This window comes from Malaya genurostris, chromosome 3 (genome assembly GCF_030247185.1).
Source record: "Malaya genurostris strain Urasoe2022 chromosome 3, Malgen_1.1, whole genome shotgun sequence".
Classification (NCBI taxonomy): domain Eukaryota; kingdom Metazoa; phylum Arthropoda; class Insecta; order Diptera; family Culicidae; genus Malaya; species Malaya genurostris.
The window spans coordinates 295,905,937-295,927,006 of record NC_080572.1 but is presented as its reverse complement, the minus strand read 5'-3'; the positions used below and the strand labels follow the sequence as shown (position 1 = coordinate 295,927,006).

General features: G+C 38.8%; 2 protein-coding genes across 3 annotated transcripts in view; both read right to left on the bottom strand.

Annotated features, from left to right (window-relative positions):
• The window catches only part of LOC131437554 (uncharacterized), a 35,861-nt gene extending 34,335 nt beyond the window's left edge, over window positions 1-1,526 (bottom strand). Inside the window, exon 1 of one of the 2 annotated variants that reach the window (XM_058606975.1) lies at window positions 483-1,526. The gene's annotated coding sequence lies outside the window, so the exon portion shown is untranslated. The remainder of the gene's footprint in view (window positions 1-482) is intronic. The other variant, XM_058606976.1, reaches the window with a different exon arrangement.
• Window positions 1,527-14,625: 13,099 nt separating this feature from the next.
• LOC131435401 (uncharacterized) overlaps window positions 14,626-21,070 on the bottom strand; it is a 132,021-nt gene continuing 125,576 nt past the window's right edge. Inside the window, exon 7 of the mRNA XM_058603241.1 lies at window positions 14,626-20,964. Coding sequence (XP_058459224.1) covers window positions 20,837-20,964 — 128 coding nt within the window. The 3' untranslated portion in view covers window positions 14,626-20,836. The remainder of the gene's footprint in view (window positions 20,965-21,070) is intronic.

Genomic DNA, 21,070 nt, shown 5'->3' with positions numbered 1-21,070 from the left:
GCGAATATCTTTGCAGATTTTTATTACTTGAAAACTTCAAATTCATCGAACAAACTGACCTTTCTTCAGAAATTTTCAAAATTTCAATTACATTTCGAATCGGTGATAAAATCCACATCGAAGGCCAAAATTCGTCAATTTCAATCAAACATTGACGCAGAGTCTCACGAAACTGTCAATTGAACATTCGGCTAAAACCCATTAACACTAAGTTGCTAATGAATTCCGACATATGAAATCATAGTCGTCATCTTCATCACCATCCCACAAGTGATTGTTACGTGTTGGCTGGCTTTGAAATGTTGGCAAAACGCCAAACTCGGATGTCTCTGACAGCTGTTCTAAATGATAAAAGTACGAGTACTGCAGGCAGAAAAATAGAGTATGTAAACAAAAGTTTCATTTCTCTGAGCTAAATACCGATAGCAAATACGCGGCTTACGTGAAAAACCTATCGGATGAAGAGTTGAACATGTTCCTACCTTTTGCTCACTTTTCCACTACTTGGATTTTATTCTGCAGTCGAAACACGTCGTATGCAAGGTGCAGCATCCGGCGGCGTGTATGCGAATGTGATGCTATTGTTCCGGAAAACTGCGCACGTAACGAAACGCAATAAATAAGATGATACACCGAGAGTTATCTGCGTCAAACGTATGCTGTGTAAGGTGGATTCCCTTCAACGGCGAAGCATTCGGAAAGCAACGCAGTTTTCTGTCATTCTCAGATAATGAGACGTTTATTCGTTTCTCACTCGTAGCTTCAAATGAATGAATGGCACTTATCCGATAGGCTATCTTCTCTCTGCGACCCTTTGCCCGGGACGAAACACTTCACAGCAATTGATTTTTCATTAGTTTCCTTCTAGTCCTAGCAAGTCAGTAATAGCAGCCCGTCTTTGTTGGTGGGTAAAAATAAAACCCCCTTTCTGTTTGCGGCACATCTTATAAACGTTCCGGGGTTTAGCGACTTCTATCTCACAGCCATTTCTAATGCGTCACTCTTTTTCCCGTTGTTCGATGCAGATTTTTCCACCTTTCCCAACCGTGCACGGGCACGGATTTTCGTTTTTTTTTTCTTGGCTTCCCGCACAACCCGAGCGCTCCGATGGACGAACCGCGTAGGGCAAAGGATATCCTCACTCTGAGCGAACAGGACAGCGCTCGGCATCGGTGAAGCTCAGAACTGCCACAGCTCCACTACTCATCGCAGCTGAGTTCTCTGGCTGAGTACTATAGTATACAAACCCCCTGTTCCTCCCCCCAGTTTATGTTTGTATGCTATCGCCACTCGTGCCGGCGAGAGAGATATTGTGTGAGCACACGCGCGATATGCCCCGAATGGGCCACTTCGCAGTTTGCCGTAGGCCCGAAAATCGCTTCCTTCGCTACGATACACAGCGATAAACACAGCAGTATTTGAATTTTTCATATTAGTTGAACTTTCTGCCATCCAAAATTAAGTTGACGAAAAAAAACAAACACTTTGCATCAATCGTTCGTAAATTTATGCCAGCTGGCTACTTAACGCCTAATCGACGAAATGACTCAGAACCTCGTACGGTACGCGGACAGGCAATCAGAACAGATTGATCGCTATCGTGACACTGGCAACTACAAGATTGTTTGCAATTCCGGGTTATTTAAATATTAAATTTCATGCTTCTGTGCTTTTAATTCAAATAAACTGTAGTCAGTTTAGATGAAATAACTTTTTTAACGAAAATATAAAATAGCTAAAAACTAAATCCAGTGGTTGATAAGCCTTTATATAATATTTGAAAAAAAAGGCATTGAATTTATTTGAATAAATTATTTCCTATGAAAACGTTGTCGAACAAATGTAATACATAGTATATCTACTCTGTGGACTAAAAGTTACTCTAATTAGGGCCTACACACAACAGTACCGTTCTTATCACAGTATCCATACTAAGAAAATAGTGCGCTCTGCTCTGTTGGTCCAAATCATACCGACGAGAAGCTGCGTTGACGACGAGAGCGAAACTATGGTAGCGCGTTTGAGATTGAGACGAAAAATCTCTCCCACGGCGCTGACGCTGTGTTTGTCGCGTTATCACTGCCGGTGGCAGTTGTTGGCCCATAACATAACACATTCGTATATCCGAGAACCGTCAAACCGAGAATAGATCGCAATACTTTTGCATGGCAAAAATGAAAAAAAACTACACAGATTGTGTGCCACGCCGTGTACTGCTTTCGGTATTGATTTCGTTCGTGCACGGTTTGGCCTCTCATTAGCATATCCAGTTGGAGCGAACGACGATGGGGACGGTGAAGTTCACCGTTTCACTATTTTTCTCACAAATGGTTTTCCATTCATGGCCAAGTGTGTTCGCCTAAAACAAAACTCTTTCTTGTATCGGTTGTTATTAGCTACAAGAATTTACCCTCCGTCTGTTAGCTAGTACATAAACAGCACAGAACTTTACCGGCGATAATGGCGTTTTTTCGATTCTGCGCGAACGGTGCTGATATCGAGAAGCGGTTTTATATCTTGAACGAATGTTTTGTGATCGTATAACGATAAATTCGCCATAGGGGATACCGGAGCGAAAATGGTCTCTATTCTTGGGTCCGAGCTTGAGTTATAATTGGCTTATGTTCATTTGAAAATGTTGATTTTTTCCACTAAGTAAAATTTTCTAGTTCTAGAATTTTTGAGTTGTAGAATATTTTTCCAAAAACAAATCATATTCTGTACTGGTGTTTTTTATGTTAAAATATTTTTTGTTTATGTTATGAAAAACCGTTTTTAATTTGTCGTCAAATAGTGAGATAACTAAGTCCTCACAAGTTCCTATCTCATGCCTCCCCGAGCGTCTATGATGACATTTTATTATTATTATTATTATTATTATTATTATTATTATTATTATTATTATTATTATTATTATTATTATTATTATTATTATTATTATTATTATTATTATTATTATTATTATTATTATTATTATTATTATTATTATTATTATTATTATTATTATTATTATTATTATTATTAGTATTATTATTATTATTATTATTATTATTATTATTACTATTATTATTAAAAAAGAAATATTATTATTCCTGCAGTACTGCGACGAGCAAGAAGAGCATAACTTACACTGCGAAATCAACTGTTATAGATTGTATCATAGCATAGCGTTTTTAATTCACCTAGTGGTGTAATAATGCCTTTCTCATATATATAATAATGCGGTATTGTTTTCAAAATGTTTCTCTTCGATTTTGGGAAAAAAACCAAAGGATCGTTTTTGTCAGGGGTGGAAATAGCAAAGTTTTTTGATTCACAATAAATAAAAATAGTTAGTATTATTATTTCATATCACATATTTATTTATTTATTTATTATAATGAATTCTGCAACGAATGATTTTTGGTGAGATAAGTTTTGATTTTACTTAGAATTTATAAATGTCTTCATCGTTATCAGTATTACTGTCTGATTCGGAATCAATCGGAATCGTCTTAATTCTACTCTGTGTTCATTAAACAAGTTTGAAGTTCAAATGGCTGTCACTTACAGTTCCGGTGATGTAGTGGTATAAATGACGTTAACGTCAAAACTGATTACCGCTCAATTTTCTCGGATATGTATTATCCGATATCAATAAGTTTAAGCTCGTTAAGTGAGTTGATTTCAGTTCCACTGCAACTATCGGGCTGATCGGACGCAAGTTCGTGTTTCTCCAGTGGTGCGGTAAATTGTTTTATTCCGCTTTCAAGGTCATTTCGTATTCTATTGTCTGAATCAGTGCGGTCGAGTGATAGTTCGAATTAATCCGTCTTCAAGGTCAATTGTGAGTTGTGTAAAGAAGCACTGTGTGGTACCGTTAGCCAGCGCCCAGCTGGGCGCTGCTGCTATATTCTTAACAAATACATTGGACAGTGTATAGTGAAAAAACGTATAAGATTCCATTGTACAGTGCAGAAAGAGACTGCAAAAAAGTGCTTTTTCCTCTAGGAGGTTTTTTGCACTTTATTGATCAGGAATATCCACCGATTGCCTAGGACCGGGTCTTGTCTGCCGTTCACCCTTTGAGAGCTAAAGCTAAGTATTTTTGCCTTTTTCTTTTTTCCCCCTGTTCTTCAATACCACTACATTTGTCCTCCAATATTTACCCGCACGGACACATTTCCGTGCCATGACAGAAGGCACAGAATTGCCTGACCTCCCTCCAGATGACAAAATGGAATCATCTTATAGCCAAATATCTCGTGTAAAAAATTATCCCGATGGACTTGCACTCCCGGCCGGACCGTATGCGGTTTACATCCGGACCAAAGCCAACGGTAAAAAATTGAATCTTCTAAGACTTTCTGAAGACCTGTCCTCGCGATACAATTCCGTACAAAAAATTGAAAAAGTACGCCCGGACAAGCTTAGGGTCTTGTTAGCCAGTGCAAAACAGGCTAATGAGATCGTTCAAAATGAGCATTTCACGCGGGAGTATCGCGTATACGTACCAGCTCGCGAAGTCGAGATAGACGGCGTGATCACCGATCCGAGTCTGACTTGCGAGGACGTTCTTAAGCATGGGGCAGGCGGTTTTAAAAACCCCTTACTCAAGAACGTTAAGATACTGGACTGCAAGCAATTGCGTTCAGTATCGACCGCTGAGGATGGCACTAAGTCCTATATCCCATCAGACTCGTATCGGGTGACTTTCGTTGGCTCGGCTTTGCCTAACTACGTCCTCCTGGACCGAATTCGTTTACCTGTTCGCCTTTTTGTGCCGCGGGTCATGAACTGCACTAATTGCAAACAATTGGGACATACAGCATCCCATTGTTGCAATAAATCCCGGTGTATAAAGTGTGGAGGGAGTCATGCGGATAACTCCTGCAGTGGAGACAATGAAAAGTGTCTCTACTGTAAGGAGGGGCCGCATGACCTCTCTGATTGTCCCGCGTACAAATTGCGCCAGGATAAGATGAGGCGTTCACTTAAGCAACATTCGAAGCGTTCTTTTGCTGAAATGTTGAAGAGTGCTACGCCTCCAGTAAACCTGTACGCTTGTTTGGCAACTGACGAGAGCGAATATGATGACCCCCTCGAAGGTACATCTTCGGCTGTCCCTCTTAGCTCATCATACAGAAAGAGAAGAAATAAATCTTTTCAAAAGCTCCCTAGTAAGGGTTCGAAGATGTCCTCTGATGGGTCTCGAAAAATTACAACAACTGGTAGTGATGGCAAAAAACCAGAGAGAAAAGCTCCAGGCCTTGGAAAATTAAATTCCGAGCAAGAATTTCCATCACTTCCTGGGACTTCAAAACCCCCGAAAGTCCCTAAAGATCAGTCAGAAAATTTACCAAATACTGGGTTTGTTAAATTCTCTGATATTGTGGACTGGATCATGTCTACTTTCAATATTTCTGAACCTCTTAAAAGCCTGATAATGGCTTTTATTCCTACAGTTAAAACATTCTTGAAGCAGTTGACTGCAAAATGGCCCCTTCTTTCAGCGATCGTATCCTTCGATGGCTAAGACACCCACCGAGGTCACGGATACAATCACTGTTATACAGTGGAATTGTAGAAGTATCATCCCAAAAATAGATCCTTTCAAATTTCTAGTAAATAATCTGAAATGTGACGCATTTGCATTGTGCGAAACTTGGCTAACTTCTGAAATACCCTTAAACCTCCACGATTTTAACATTATTCGTCTGGATCGAGATGATTCCTATGGAGGAGTACTTTTGGGGATCAAAAAGTGCTATTCTTTCTATCGCATTAACCTCCCCTCGATACCAGGTATTGAAGTTGTCGCATGTCATGTTACAATCAAAGGCAAGGACCTTTGCATTGCTTCCATCTACATTCCCCCAAGAGCCTCGGTTGGGCATCGGCGGCTCAATGATTTCATAGAGCTTCTTCCCGCACCGACGTTGGTCTTAGGAGACTTTAACTCACACGGTACGGGATGGGGCTGTCTTCACGACGATAACAGATCAACTATGATCCATGATATCTGCGACAACTTCAATATGACAATCTTGAATACGGGAGAAATGACACGAATTCCTGCACCACCAGCAAGACCAAGTGCGCTAGACTTATCCCTTTGCTCGACATCGCTACGGTTGGATTGCACGTGGAAGGTAATCCCTGATCCCCACGGTAGCGATCATCTGCCTATCGTAATTTCAATCACCACCGGATTAAGACCATCGGAAACAATCAATGTTTCGTATGACCTCACACGAAACATTGATTGGAAATGCTACGCAAATTTGATATCTGAGAATCTAGAAACAACACAAGAACTTCCTCCGGAGGAAGAGTACACGTTTTTGGCTGGCTTGATTCTCGACACCGCGACTCAAGCTCAGACGAAACGTGTACCCGGCGCGAAAACTAACATCCGTCCCCCCAACCCGTGGTGGGACAAAGAGTGCTCAGAATTAAACGCGGAGAGAACTTCATCATTTGTCGAGTTTGAGAAAAACGGAACACCTGATAATTTTAGAAACTACGCGGCATTAGACGCTAAAATGAAAAGCTTGATTAAAGCGAAGAAAAGCGGTTATTGGCGTCGATTCGTAGACGGATTATCGAGAGAAACATCAATGAGCACTCTTTGGAACACAGCCCGACGAATGCGCAACAAAAACACCACAAACGAAAGCGAGGAATATTCTAACCGCTGGATATTCGATTTCGCTAAAAAAGTATGTCCTGACTCTGTTCCGGAACAGACAATCATGCGCGTCGCTTCATCAAACAGAAACGAAACACCTTTTTCGATGGTCGAGTTCTCACTTGCGCTTTTATCGTGTAACAATAAATCTCCGGGGTTAGACAAAATCAAATTCAACTTGTTGAAAAATTTGCCTGACTCCGCCAAAAGGCGCTTATTGAATTTATTCAATAGGCTTCTTGAGGATAATATTGTCCCACATGACTGGAGACAAGTAAGAGTTATTGCCATTCAAAAACCAGGGAAACCAGCCTCCGATCACAATTCGTATCGGCCGATTGCTATGCTTTCCTGTATCCGGAAATTGTTCGAAAAAATGATTCTGTTTCGTCTAGACAATTGGGTCGAGACTAATGGCTTACTTTCAGATACACAATTCGGCTTCCGCAGGGGCAAAGGAACGAACGATTGTCTTGCGTTGCTCTCAACCGAAATTCAAATGGCATTTGCTCGTAAAGAACAAATGGCGTCAGTTTTCCTAGACATCAAGAGGGCTTTTGATTCAGTTTCCATAAACATCCTATCTGAGAAGTTGCATCAGCATGGTCTTTCACCAATTTTGAATAACTTTTTGTATAATCTGTTGTCCGAGAAATACATGTATTTCGCGCATGGTGATTTGTCGACAATACGATTCAGTTACATGGGTCTTCCTCAGGGCTCATGCTTAAGCCCCCTTTTATACAACTTTTACGTGAACAACATTGATGAATGTATCAACACATCTTGCACGCTAAGACAACTTGCCGACGACAGCGTTGTGTCTATTATAGGACCCAAAGCTGCCGATCTCCAAGGACCATTGCAAGATACCCTCGACAACTTGTCGACATGGGCTTTTCAAATGGGTATCGAGTTCTCTACGGAGAAAACTGAGCTGGTTGTATTTTCAAGGAAGCGAGAACCAGCACAATTACAGCTTCAACTAGGGGGTGAAACCATAGCTCAGGTCTTCACATTTAAATATCTCGGGGTCTGGTTCGACTCCAAAGGCACCTGGGGATGTCACATTAGGTATATGAAACGAAAATGCCAACAAAGAATCAACTTTCTTCGTACAATAACCGGATCGTGGTGGGGTGCCCACCCAGGAGACCTGATCAGGTTATACCAAACAACGATATTGTCCGTGATGGAATACGGATGCTTTTGCTTCCGATCCGCGGCGAACACTCATTTCATCAAGCTGGAAAGAATTCAGTATCGTTGTTTGCGTATTGCCTTAGGTTGCATGCAGTCGACTCATACGATGAGTCTCGAAGTGCTCGCGGGCGTCTTACCGTTGAAAAACCGATTCTGGGATCTCTCATATCGATTGCTAATCCGATGCGACATCTTGAATCCGATGGTGATTGAAAACTTCGAAAGGCTTGTCAAGCTCAATTCTCAGACCCGTTTTATGTCCTTGTATTTTGATTACATGGCTCAGAATATTAATCCTTCTTCGTTTGTTTCCAATCGTGCTCATTTCTTGGATACTTCTGATTCTACTGTGTTTTTCGACACATCCATGAGAGAAGAAATTCGTGGAATCCCGGATCACGTGCGCCCTCAAGTGGTCCCAAATATTTTTTATAATAAATTTAGAACAGTCAACTGTGAAAAGGTGTTTTACACTGACGGTTCAAACATCAACAGGTCCACAGGCTTCGGCATCTTCAATCAAAACATCACCGCTTCTCACAAACTCAATGATCCGGCTTCAGTTTACGTCGCAGAATTAGCTGCTATTCAGTACACCCTTGAGATCATTGAAACCTTGCCCAAAGACCATTACTACATTGTCACGGACAGTCTAAGCTCAATAGAAGCTCTCCGGGCAATGAAGCCAGGAAAGTACCCCCCTTATTTTCTGGGGAAAATACGGGAACACTTGCGAACTTTATCTGAACGGTCTTATTTAATATCGTTAGTCTGGGTCCCTTCGCATTGTTCCATTCCAGGCAATGAAAAGGCAGACTCATTGGCTAAGGTGGGCGCATTAGAAGGTGATATTTATGAAAGACGTCAGAAAACTCTCGAAAGTTGGCAAACTTCATGGAGCAATGGCGAACTGGGACGATGGCTACATTCCATTATCCCTAGGGTATCGACGAAACCTTGGTTCAGGGGGATGAACGTGAGTCGCGATTTCATTCGTGTTATGTCACGGCTCATGTCAAATCACTACACTTTCAACGCACATCTCCGGCGTGTTGGGCTTGCGGAGAGCGGTCTCTGCACCTGTGGCGACGGTTATCAGGACATCGAGCATGTCGTGTGGTCGTGCGTAGAGTATCGTGACGCCAGGTCGAAGCTACTGGAATCCCTTAGGGCCCGAGGTAGACCGCCTGAGGTTCCGGTTCGGGATGTGTTGGCGAGTCGGGATAGTTTATATATGCTTCTCATATACCAGTACCTTAAACACATTGATATACAAGTGTAATGTGTTATCCCTCGCTCAGAAAGTATAAACTCCACCTACAGCTTCGACACTAACATCCGCCCGATTCTCTCGATCCCCGTCCCTGTCCACCATCTTCATTGGAACTAACAAGATCTTTTTTTGTCACTAACTTTTTCGTTACCCCTTCCCTGTCTCTTCACCATCTCGATGGCAACTAATTAGATCTTTATCGTTTTCAAACATTTTGTTCCCACATCCCCTTTTTACCCCGTTTCCACAATATTTATTTTTTTTTTTTTCATTCTCTTCCGTAACATCACCATCATCGTCCACGGAAGGCCGCCCCAGTCAAAAACCAGCACGCGGGCCACCCGCCGGGCCTTCGTAGCCTGGGGGTGTTTCCCGCGGACCCACACGGACCGAATGATGCGGCCAACATGGATCTTCGCCAACGGCATATGGAAGACCCTCATGCAATATTCAATTCACCGGCCACTACCGATCGCTTCTCGAGAATCCGCTACCGCTACATTACATAATGATACTATTCTAGTTTTAAGTTAGTCGTAATTAAGATTAGTAAATACCCTTGGCATCTTAGAGCTTAAGCAGTGTGCCTTAAAATTATATTATAATATTGAATAAAAAAAAAGTGAGTTGATTTCGTCGGTCACATCGAAATTCCATGTTTCGTGATGTGTTTGAAATTTATTCAGTAATACCGTCGTGGTGGAGTAATATCATCAATAAAATCAGCTATTAACATACATGCTGCGATGAATAATAATTATAACTATAAGAAAAACATGTCAAAGCGTCACAAAGCGTGCTATGGAGTTGATTAATATTCCCTATTTAGCTTAAATATCATACACAGAAGTAACAGGAGTGCAGGATTTGACTACGCCAATTCAAACTCACCAGTGAAAAGCTGCATCAAATGTTGCGCTCAAGTCACATTTTTAAATCAAATTCATGTTCAATAGCGTTTCATTGGGTTTAATCTAGATAGTACATGAACATCATCATCAGCATCAACCAGCTGGAAGTAAAGTCTTTTGTCGCTATAATCACTATTTGGTGAGGTATATTTGTTTACTTATTTTGCATTGTGTGTTGATATTGCGTAGCAAAAACTGTAAAATTAACATTATCAATTGGATTACGATCCAATCTGATTATTTTCATAAGACCTTCATCTAGCATTCATTTCCTTTCATCTAGTATTAATTTTACTGCAATTAAACAACAGCTTGCGAAATAGAATACGGTTTGTATCAAAGAAGAACATGTGTTGAAACTTCGTAAACCGTGCCGTAACGAAACTGACATTTTTCCCAACTCAGTGATAAAGACTGTTAAACGAGCATTCCTGAAAGTTACAAATTGCAACTGCACCTAAAAAAATATTTTGCGAGCTCGAATACCAAAATCTGAATATGCACTAAACTTAAGCCTGCTGATCATGTTGGGTGTTTTCTTCAATTTATAAATGGAATTGTTTTTAAGACTGAACAATGTTATTATTTTGAGCAAATTTATGCTTAAATTATGAATCTTATATGTACTATTACTAGTGTGTGTAGAGTGGTTGATAAGTGGATTAATAGTGGTGATAAATTTGAAATTTATTCGGCACTACATCATTAATAAAAGCAGCAAGTGATGTGATTAGTAATAGTGGTAATGATAATAAAAACCTGTTTTAATTCACCTAGTGGTGTAATGATGTCTTTCTCATATCAATCATACTATATATATATATATATATATAATACTGTGGTATTCTTCAAAATAATTCTCTGCGATTCTTGAAAGAATAACCGAAATCGGTTTGTTTGACCGTCTACTGATAAAAATTATCTATTGGAAAAATTTGAGGTCGATTAATTTCTAATTTTTTTAAGGTTTTTCCCCATTTTCAGTGATGGTATACAATTTTTAACCCACTTTACCCTATATTTCCGGATCCGGAAGTCGGATCCGAATGAAATTCAGGAATTACGTATGGGACCACAGGACCTTTCATTTGAATCTAAGTTTGTGAAAATCGGTCGCGCCATCTATGAGAAAAGTTAAAACACATATTTTCTTTTTTTTTTTGCACATTTTACCCCATAACTCCCGAACCGGATCCAAATGATATTCAGGAATTTTTTATGGGACCACAAGACCTTTCATTTGAATCTAAGTTTGCGAAAATTGGTTCAGCCATCTCCGAGAAAAGTTAGTGCAAAAAAACGTTACATACACACATACGCACATACACACACACACACACACATACACACTAAGACATTTTGCGTACTCGACGAACTGAGTCGAATGGTATATGACAGTCGGCCCTCCGGGCCTTGGTTCAAAAGTCGGTTTTCACAGTGATTGCATAACCTTTCTATATGAGAAAAGGCAAAACAATCACAAAGCATGTTATGCAGCTGTTTAAAAAATATTTGCCATGCCATGCCATTTAGCTTGAATAACGTACGTAGAAGTAACAGGGGCGCAGACTACCGCTATGCCGATTGAAACGTTCCATTCAAACACTGCGCCTACTGTGTGTTCGAGACTTACTGACGATGCTGCGCTCCTGTTACTTCTACGAATCAAATTCATACTAGCTAACATTTTATTGAATTTAATCTAAAAAGTGCAGTGTAATCAGCCAGCTGGAATGAACAGTCTTTCGTCGCTATAATCTCTATTTGGAATGTGGCGAAAAAATGTTCACATTAATCACCCTCAAAATATAACAATTAAATATTGCACGAATCACTTCGGTGTCGAACTGACGTGTAGTTGAAGTTAAGCATCGAAGTATCACCGGAGACTCTTCTGCCTTTAGATTATCACTTTAGCGATATTTTTTTGGGTAAATATTCGTCATCAAGTTTCGCTGACAAAAAAAAATCATTTGTGAACTACGAGGTTCAGAGTTTTGTGGATGCTTGTTTCATGAATGAAAATACCGGAAGTAATTTTTTCAGTCACTGAGTTTTTTTTTAAAATCTCTTGAACTGATTTTTTTCCCGAGCGATAGGGAAATTAACTTTTTCTGATCATGATTTTCACAACACTGGTTGACAATTTTATCCGTATCCGACTTCCAGTTCCAGAATTATAGGGTAAAATGCCAAAAAATTGAAAAATATGCACTCAATTTCCACAGAGATGGCTGAACCGATTTTCACAAACTAAGATTTAAATGAAAGGTCTTATGATACCATAGAATGTCATTGAATTTTATCATGATTCGACCCCGGAGTACTTTTTGCTAACTTAGATTCAAATTCAAATCCCATAGATTACGTAAGTTTATAATTTCAAACCGTCATTAATAGCTACGATGCAAAACACGTGAACAATATCATCTAATTTGTGTTCAAATCTATTTTGATTTATTGGTTGCGTTGCTAAATGGCCATACGAACAGACTTCTGCTACAACAGGCCTCAATATTTGATTACAAAAGTCTCGGGAATTGTCATACCAACACTTTAAAATGGAACGAAGATGTCGTCGGTGTATTAAACATGTTTTCAAATACAACAAAATGAGAAATATATTCTGCGATATGGAAATAACGATAAAAACGTAATAAACAGGCAGTTATCTTCATATTTGTGGGCTTTTACCAACTTTTATATGGGGTTGCATCACTGTGCGGTGGGACGAAAATGGTCTCTAGACTCGGTGTGAGCTGTAAATTTATTGTTATTTTTTACAAAAAACTTGCTGATTTCACGAAACTCGACACTAGTTTCTAGTACGTACGAACAAAATAGTCCAAAAGTTCTCAAATCTCAGGCATAATTGATGATCGCAAATACGATGTTACCGACGACGTGTACCTTTCTAAACGTTTTGTCTATCCACCTTGTTCACCTGATTTGGCCTCCTCTAACTGTTATCTGTTCCCAAACCTGGAATTTTAGACCGCTACTTCCGGCACCTGATACCGCAAACTGTACAGCTAAAGTAAGTTTGTACGGCCATCAACTAATATGACTTACAAATTTAGAAGATGCTTTCCGTTCTCCATGAATCGAAGTAAGGAAGTCTTGTGGATTTTTCTGCACTAGAAATTGACATTTAGAAGATATTAGACATGTTGGACAGGAATGGCATGACAGAAATGTATTACAATAACCTTCTCTCGGTCACCGTCACAAATTTTATTTAAATACCTAATAATGATAGTTCCAGTGTAAAAGATTAAGGTGTCTGTTAAAAACGCCGGTAAATGGCGCACCAAAAATTATCCTCTTAAGTAATCTTTAGTAACATTATTTTTTCATCTGAGGGATTTAAATCCAAATAAATGTTCTCTTGGTTAGATAGTCTGACATTGAACTTTGTCCAGATCAAACTTCCGATTCCTGAGTAACGATATAAAGTAACCAAAAATGAAAAAAATAGTGTATAAAATTTTCAATTTTCGCAAACGTAGCTTCAAATGAAAAGTCTGTTTAGTTTTTTTTCTGGATACGACTTCCGGCTTAAAAATTATAGACGGATAAGTATAAAAGTTTGAATTTCAAGAGCGTATTTCTATACAAGACGCTGAAAAAACGAGTAAAATTCTTTCAACTAGTCGAAAAATTAGTCAATTGTGCAGTTCTGAATAATAATAAACTTAGATTCAAATGAAAGATCTAATGGTGTAATAGGTTGCTATTATTTCGGATCCGTCTTTCGGTTGCAGAATTACAGAACGAGGTGTGTTGAAAATGTACTTTTGTTCTAAGTTTTGCTCGGAACTGCTATACAACTGTAGAAACCTTCAAATTAGATTTATTTTCCAAATCAGTGTACCTACCAACCTCACAACTGAAAACATGATCACTTGTGATGTCCTCGTGCTCGGTTGTCTCTAACCATAATGTTGTCATCGGTCATTGAATTCTGCATGATTATTTCATTTTAATTAACGCTTAACGATCAACAAGCGTTCTTCAAAATTAAGCATAGTAACCTATTACACAATTGCGAAAATAATCTTTTCCAAATTCCAGTCGCTACAGTTCGACAAAATTTAATTAGCAACTGTCACCAATCACAATCCTCATAACATTGAAATACGGTCACGTGCAGTTGCAGTTGAGTTTCCAATTCCAACACTAACGATCGCACTGTCCACATCTTAATGCGAGTCACCCTAGCACAATGCGAACGGTTATCGTCTTGTTTAGTAAACATTGGATATAATTTTTGTCGAGCTAGGCAATTCATGGCTAACGCTTGCGATGGTAATTTACTATAGTAAATTCTTACCAGAATCAGAACAGAAAGTAAATAAAGTCCAGCGTGAGTTATGTAGCCGGTCGGTCTTGGATGCAAACGAACTGATTCAGCATGCTAACGGCTTGAATTCGATAAAGCCTAATGAAAAACAGCACGAGAATATGTCAATAATGTGAAGTCGAACTACTTGATGATGATTGGTTCTAAGTAACGAATATCAGAACTCATGACTGTGATATTCACCGACGGCCACAAAACGATAGAATTGTTTGTATGATTTTATTTAAAATCTTCTCTAAAAGCTAAAATCGCCTTAAATTTTAGGGATTTATAAAACATTAGTTTACATTATTATAATTTATGTTAAATAGTTGTACGCTATATAGCTGCTTTCTACTGATTCTAGAAAATCGTGAAAACCGACAGAAAGCTGAAAGTGGGAATTCAAGAGGTGTGGCAATTATAGAACGAAGCGATTGAGAGTAGTAAAAATAATTGGATCGTGTCATTCAACGAATGGATAGCGAAATCGCTTTTTGCCTCTCAATGAACAAAGCTTCCAATAATTTTCGTTAATCTGCTTTCCCCGGTCTGGGTTCCATTCTAACCGTGTCAGCACTTTCTACGTTCGGTACATGGCATCGACGGTTGTTATCTGGCGTACGGCGTAGCGATGAGTAATTTTCAATTAAGGTACGTTGCCTACGCGTGCCCGGAAAGCGCTAGCAGACTTCTCATGTCTAATATATAGAAAAGTTAATTGTAAAATTATTGTGCTTCATCCTCAAACAATGCTAATCTTATATCAACCACATTAATCCATGACAAACTATTAACTGCGAAGCTGATTCCGTTTAGTGCAGCAGGATTGCTTTGTAACGCAGTGGTGTTTCGTAGCGAAGCAATTTACTACGCCCAGATGTTGCAACTAGCTTTGTTCACGACTTTTCGATTGTTCCGTTTAATTTGCCTACAAATACCTAATTAAAATGTGAACTTACCGAAGCTAAGAATGGTGATAACTTACATGCGATATAGGCGGATTATGGAATGTTCAAAATAACAACCGTAGTTTGTTTAAGTATGATTTGCCATGTTCTATAATATCGAAGAAAAGAAGTTGGGCATTTGGAGGGCGGTACTGGATTGGGCACATCTATCCAAACTAGTGATTTATTTCACTCAATTTTGAAAAAATGATGATTTTACATCTCATAAGATGCACATAAATGGATCGTCGTGTTTAACTCAAATTCATATTCTAAAACATATAAAATTGTATGATTTGAAAATTACATGGCTTGAAATCGAATAAAATAAAAAAACTGAAGATTAAAAGCAAAAGCGCCACTTGAACCGAGAATCATTAAATCTCATAGCACGCCGTTTAATCGACTGAGCCAAAGAAGCACACTTGGTAGCAAGGTGCAAATTACACTCTGTACGAATGGAATACTGCATCATTTGACAAGCAAAATAGTTATGAATTATACTGTTTGTAGAATTATGTCATGTGGTTTTGGCTTTATAGGCTGATAAATATTCTCAACTAATGGTGATCAAAAGTTGAGCTTTGAAACTGTAGCAGTTTTAACAGGTCATATTCACTCACATCCAAACTACCATAACCCTCCTAGACGATGCTATTTTTGCCTACAAGCGATTCAGTAGATTTGAGGAAAAATGAATTAAGGTAATTTTGAAAACAGCTAAAATTCGGTCGTCGCCAAGTCAAAATTTGCTTATCCGAGAAATAAAAAAAAAAACTAAGACAGATTTAAGCAAAATAAAATCTGGAAACTGCTTTCCGAAGCAAAGTTCAGTTCGACATTCAGTTTCTATAAACTTCTCAGCCTTCTTCTCATCAGTGTACAGGAAGTGTGCACGCATGTTCAACACTCTTACCAGCCGCAACCTAATTTTGGGTCAAAACCTACCCAAAATCAACTAAAGTGCATCTCCCCAACTTTGAGTAACGAATGATGACCTCAAAATTTAGGTAAATGTAAGTTTAGTACAAGTGTTTTGCCATAACAAGGCACGCTACCCATTTTTTACGATCAAGTCAAAGTTTGAGTAGATGTCGACCTAATTTTGGGAAGCTTATAGAAGAGTTCTCCTCAAAAAATAGGTAAACATGATTTTCAGTGAAGGTTCCTATCAAGTCTGGACTCGATCATTTTACAACTGTCTTGTGAGCCTAGCGCCTTCTCCTTCTTTGCCACAGAGGCGGGGAGCATTGATAGCACTTGTGACAGCATAGGATTGTAAAAATTCGGTTTTCAAAATATCCGGCCTAACAATTAAATTCAGGCTATGTCCGGTAAAAATTTACTATTCAAATGATTATCAGAGGTTATCCCCATTCAGGTTGAGATATTATTCAATAAATATAGTTAGATCAATATATAAGTTGTGTTGTACTCTTATTAAATATTTTTTTTGTGAAAATTAAAATTAAAATATATTAAAAATATATGAAGACGAGTTTTGTAAAAGTAGATAAAGTTTTGAGTGAACCTAGCTTAGAGTGTAATCTGTCAAATGATTATTGAGATTGCATCGGAGTAGGCGCAGATCAACCGAAAAAGTTTGACACTTCCGGTGAAACTCTTAACGAGTGAACACGTCGTATCGTGTTAGTGCGGTGAAAATTCGAGTGTTTCGCGAGAAAGAAAAGATTTTCTTCCGTACTTCGGAGACTCCACGTTGTCACATAGCGGCTTGTAGTCCAGTGAAAAGAATGTCCATTGGACTATAAACGAAAACTAACTGACAATATAGCTAAATCGCTGTGCCATAAATCGTCGTCATCTCAAGTGAGGTGACCACCACCACCAGAAGTGAAGAAGAAGAAGAAGAAGAAGAAGAAAAAGTTTTAACACCGTCAAGAAAAATCCGAATGCGTTCCACAGACAGATCGGGAAACACCAAGTCCCCGAATCCAGTGGTGAGCCGGCTGCGGAAAAAAACCGGAGACAACGCCCTTATTCTGAATAACGACGTATCGGTTTTTCGATCGTATTTCATTCGCATTCCTAATAACGCTAGCAAAATCAAAGGTAGCTAGGATTCGACCGAACCATATTCGATCGAAAAACCAATACGTCGTTATTCTGAATAAGGGCGAAGGCCAGAAATGTTCGTTAATTCCCGGTGTGCAACGAATAATTCTGCACACTAAGAATCGGCTGCGAAGTCTGTTGAAACAGAAAGGCCAAATTCCACAAAAGGAATGTAATGCCAAGATTTTGACTTTGACCTTTCATGAAAGCCCATAAAGGTCCCGTGAAGTTTTGGCTAGAATTGGCGAGTTGCCACTACAGCCCGAGAAGTCATCGATTGAAAACATAACTTCTCCCAACTTCACGCAGCTTCGGCCCAATAATAAAGCGAAGGTTTAAGAAAAATGGAAAATCGGCTCAGGGCGCGACTCAGATGACCAAAATGTGGAACAAATGTGTCAAGAAAGAGGACTCCGGAGTTATGCAGCGTTTGATGGAAGCACAGAAAATAAATGAAATTTACACGAGATGTAAATCAATAGTAACATGGAATAGACATGGATTGAATCGAAATTTTGATTGAAAACCTTCATCGATGCAAAACTAAATTGAATTGCATTGAATTTTCAATTAATATTACTGTATCTTTCAATTAACGCTTATTTTGCGATTAAATTGTATTGAAACGAACAGAATTGTAGAGTAATTTTATGTTTAATTACCTGCTCCAATATGTGCATGAAAATAGATGTAAATTCACAAAATATTTTTATCTGTGAGAAATCAAAAAGAAAGTGCAAACTTCCATTAGAAACGAAGAGAAATGATTTGTATTGATATTTTTTTTCTTAAAGAACAGTGAATTATCTGTGTTTTGATTATAATCTTATTTGTACGTCCAGTAAATCCGAGGAAATTTGGCGCCCGGGGCAAAATAAGAGATTTGCCACCTCCATCGTTGGTTTAGTGAGCAAAAAAAAAACAAAGCTGAACTCCATCTCCGGAAAGATGACGCGGGGGGCGAGCAAAAAAAATAATCCCAAGGATTGGTTTGCGCCCCTCTAAACCCATCGCCCCCCTCTAGATACGCCAATGTGTACGTCAATTCGTTTCCGAAATACATATGATTTTATTATTCCGGATTCTAAATGGGCATAGCTTTATTTGTATAACACCTTTCAAGTTCATCCTAAATCAAATGATTCAGTTAATCAAGACAAAACTCAAAGTTAAATTAATAACGTTTATAGCTGAAACTCAGCCGGATCGAAATGAGCAACAACAAACAGCAAGAATAACAGGCAGCTGAAAGTTTTGTGAGCAACCTCTCAGTTAATATCCATGATATTTTGGGTTACAAAACGTATTGTTAAAAAAATCATATACACCCAAACCTCCGTTTGCGTAAACTTTTTTTACGTTACCTCTTTTTAATTAACTCTTTTTACGATAAAAATCCCAAATAACGTAATCTTTTTTTACGTTGAAAATTCCAAATAACGTAAACGAACCTAGTTTGAAAAAGGAGTTTTTGCGTACAATGAACATCGTTTCCGGTTCATTTATATTCCATGGAAATAACTACAATATGGATATTTTCGGAACGGGATTGATGAGTAGATGTCGGAAAATGATGTTTGAGGTGGTTCTGAATTCCAAGATGGCGACTTCTGGTTTATTGATATTCCTTGAAAATCTTTTCAATATGAGTATGTTGAATTTGGAATAAAGTTCCTGAAGTTTATTTGGAACAACTTTCTTCCTAATATTGACTAGTAAAATCCGTTCCGAAAGTAACAATATTATAAAGTTTTCGACAGACAGTAGACATAATTACAACGTTTACTAAGAACTGTTCTTTAAACCCGTTCCGAAAAAATTCGTTTTGCTACGGGTTTCGAGAAACAATATCTTGGATTTTGAAATGATTTTAAACATCATTTTCTGACATCTACTCATCAAACCCGTTCCAAAAATACCCATATTGTAAGGGTTTTCAAAGAATATCAATAAACCGGAAGTCGCCATCTTGGAAATTGATGCTGCTTAGAACATCCTTTTCCTGTAAATACTCATAATTTTCGTTCCATAACCATCCAATATATTATACATATCTAATAACACATATACATAAGGAAAATTTTTTTTACGTTGAAAATTCCAAATAACGTAAACTTTTTTACGTCATAATTCGATTTACGTAGCCCCGATTATTACGTAAATGGAGTTTGGGTGTATCTAGGTATCAGAACTGAAACCACACCCGGCAGCAAATATAGTAAATGTTTCTAAAAATCAAAAACGTTATTACAAGATGGAATATTTTACTCGACAAGCGCTGTGTATTGAACTTCCATTACTACCGGTATCGTCAACGGTATTATCAACAATATCTGAAAAACGTGTTTTACCGTTTCCTAGACGAAACCATAAAATCTAATCTAAATCGTTTCCTAGACGAAACATCTAACTAAATCGTTGTTTTGGGTTGATTTCGCCAGCTGCCATTATGCTAAAAACACAATCGTTTGGAACGAACCGACCCAAGCTTCTTACGTTCCCAAGGATTGTAACCCTGAACCGTGCCCAACTGCTCAGGTCTATCGTTAACTCCATAAAGCTTATGGGATGAAACGTGGCAATTAATCGAAGTATCACGAGTTGATCTGAAATGGCTTAAAATTCTAAATTCGACCGAAAGCGCCAATCTAGAAATGACAAAATCATACAGTACGGTTTCAATGCCCAATCGCAGCTGTGCCCCGGGTTTCACCGCAGCCTCTTCCCTTTTCTTCGATGTGCAATGAAAGGCGTGCAAAAAGATCTACTAGAGTAATCAGTATCATATGTACACGTTTGCTACTACCCTACTATAAATATCTAGCTCACGTCTCAGTCGTACGAAGAGCACGCATTTCATTCCTTCCTTCCGAATAGTTCTAGGCAGTGACGGCGGCGTGCTCCCGTATGTGTGTTTTTTTTTTGTCCGTGAATGTTCATATATGAAGGTTCATGTATGTGCATGCAGTTTAGAATAAATAAAATTATATGCGATATGCTGCGGACGGCTGGTGACCGGATAGCGTCGTATATGCAAAATTTTTAACATACTTCTTCTCATACAGAAATGCCGAAGCAGAACGCTACGCGTTGCGGCAATCGTTCTCGGCTTGTTCTGTGCGTGTGCGTGTGTGTATACGTTTTGCGATTGGCACTGGGCGATAAGACTATTTGGGTCGACACAATTTTGCGCACTGTTTTATGTCCAATTTGACGATTCTATGGAGTAAGTGTTTCCCAGCGAACGGTTGGTTCTTCACAGAAGCTTCGAAGTACCTTGCGTTTCCATTCGAACTGCAGCTTGGATTTTTAGTACTTCATAATGGTTTCATGAACCAAGTGGATATTTGTTTTAAATAATTCATAGTTTTTCATGTAAACCGGGATTCCAACTTGGTTACGACCCATTTATTATTGCTGCGGCCTCTGCCAATAATTGGTGATGCGTCCCGTTCGACTTCGTTGCCTGGTCCTGCTGCTATTGGCGGGAGTGAAAAACACAAGTGGCTCGGTTTCTTCTAACGCCGGTGCCGGACAACCTATAAAAGAAGAATCGATAAATTATTAACTGCAATCACATTCAGACACGTGTCAAAATAACTTCGCTACCGATTCCCACCCATTTAAAATTCATAAAATTGCTGA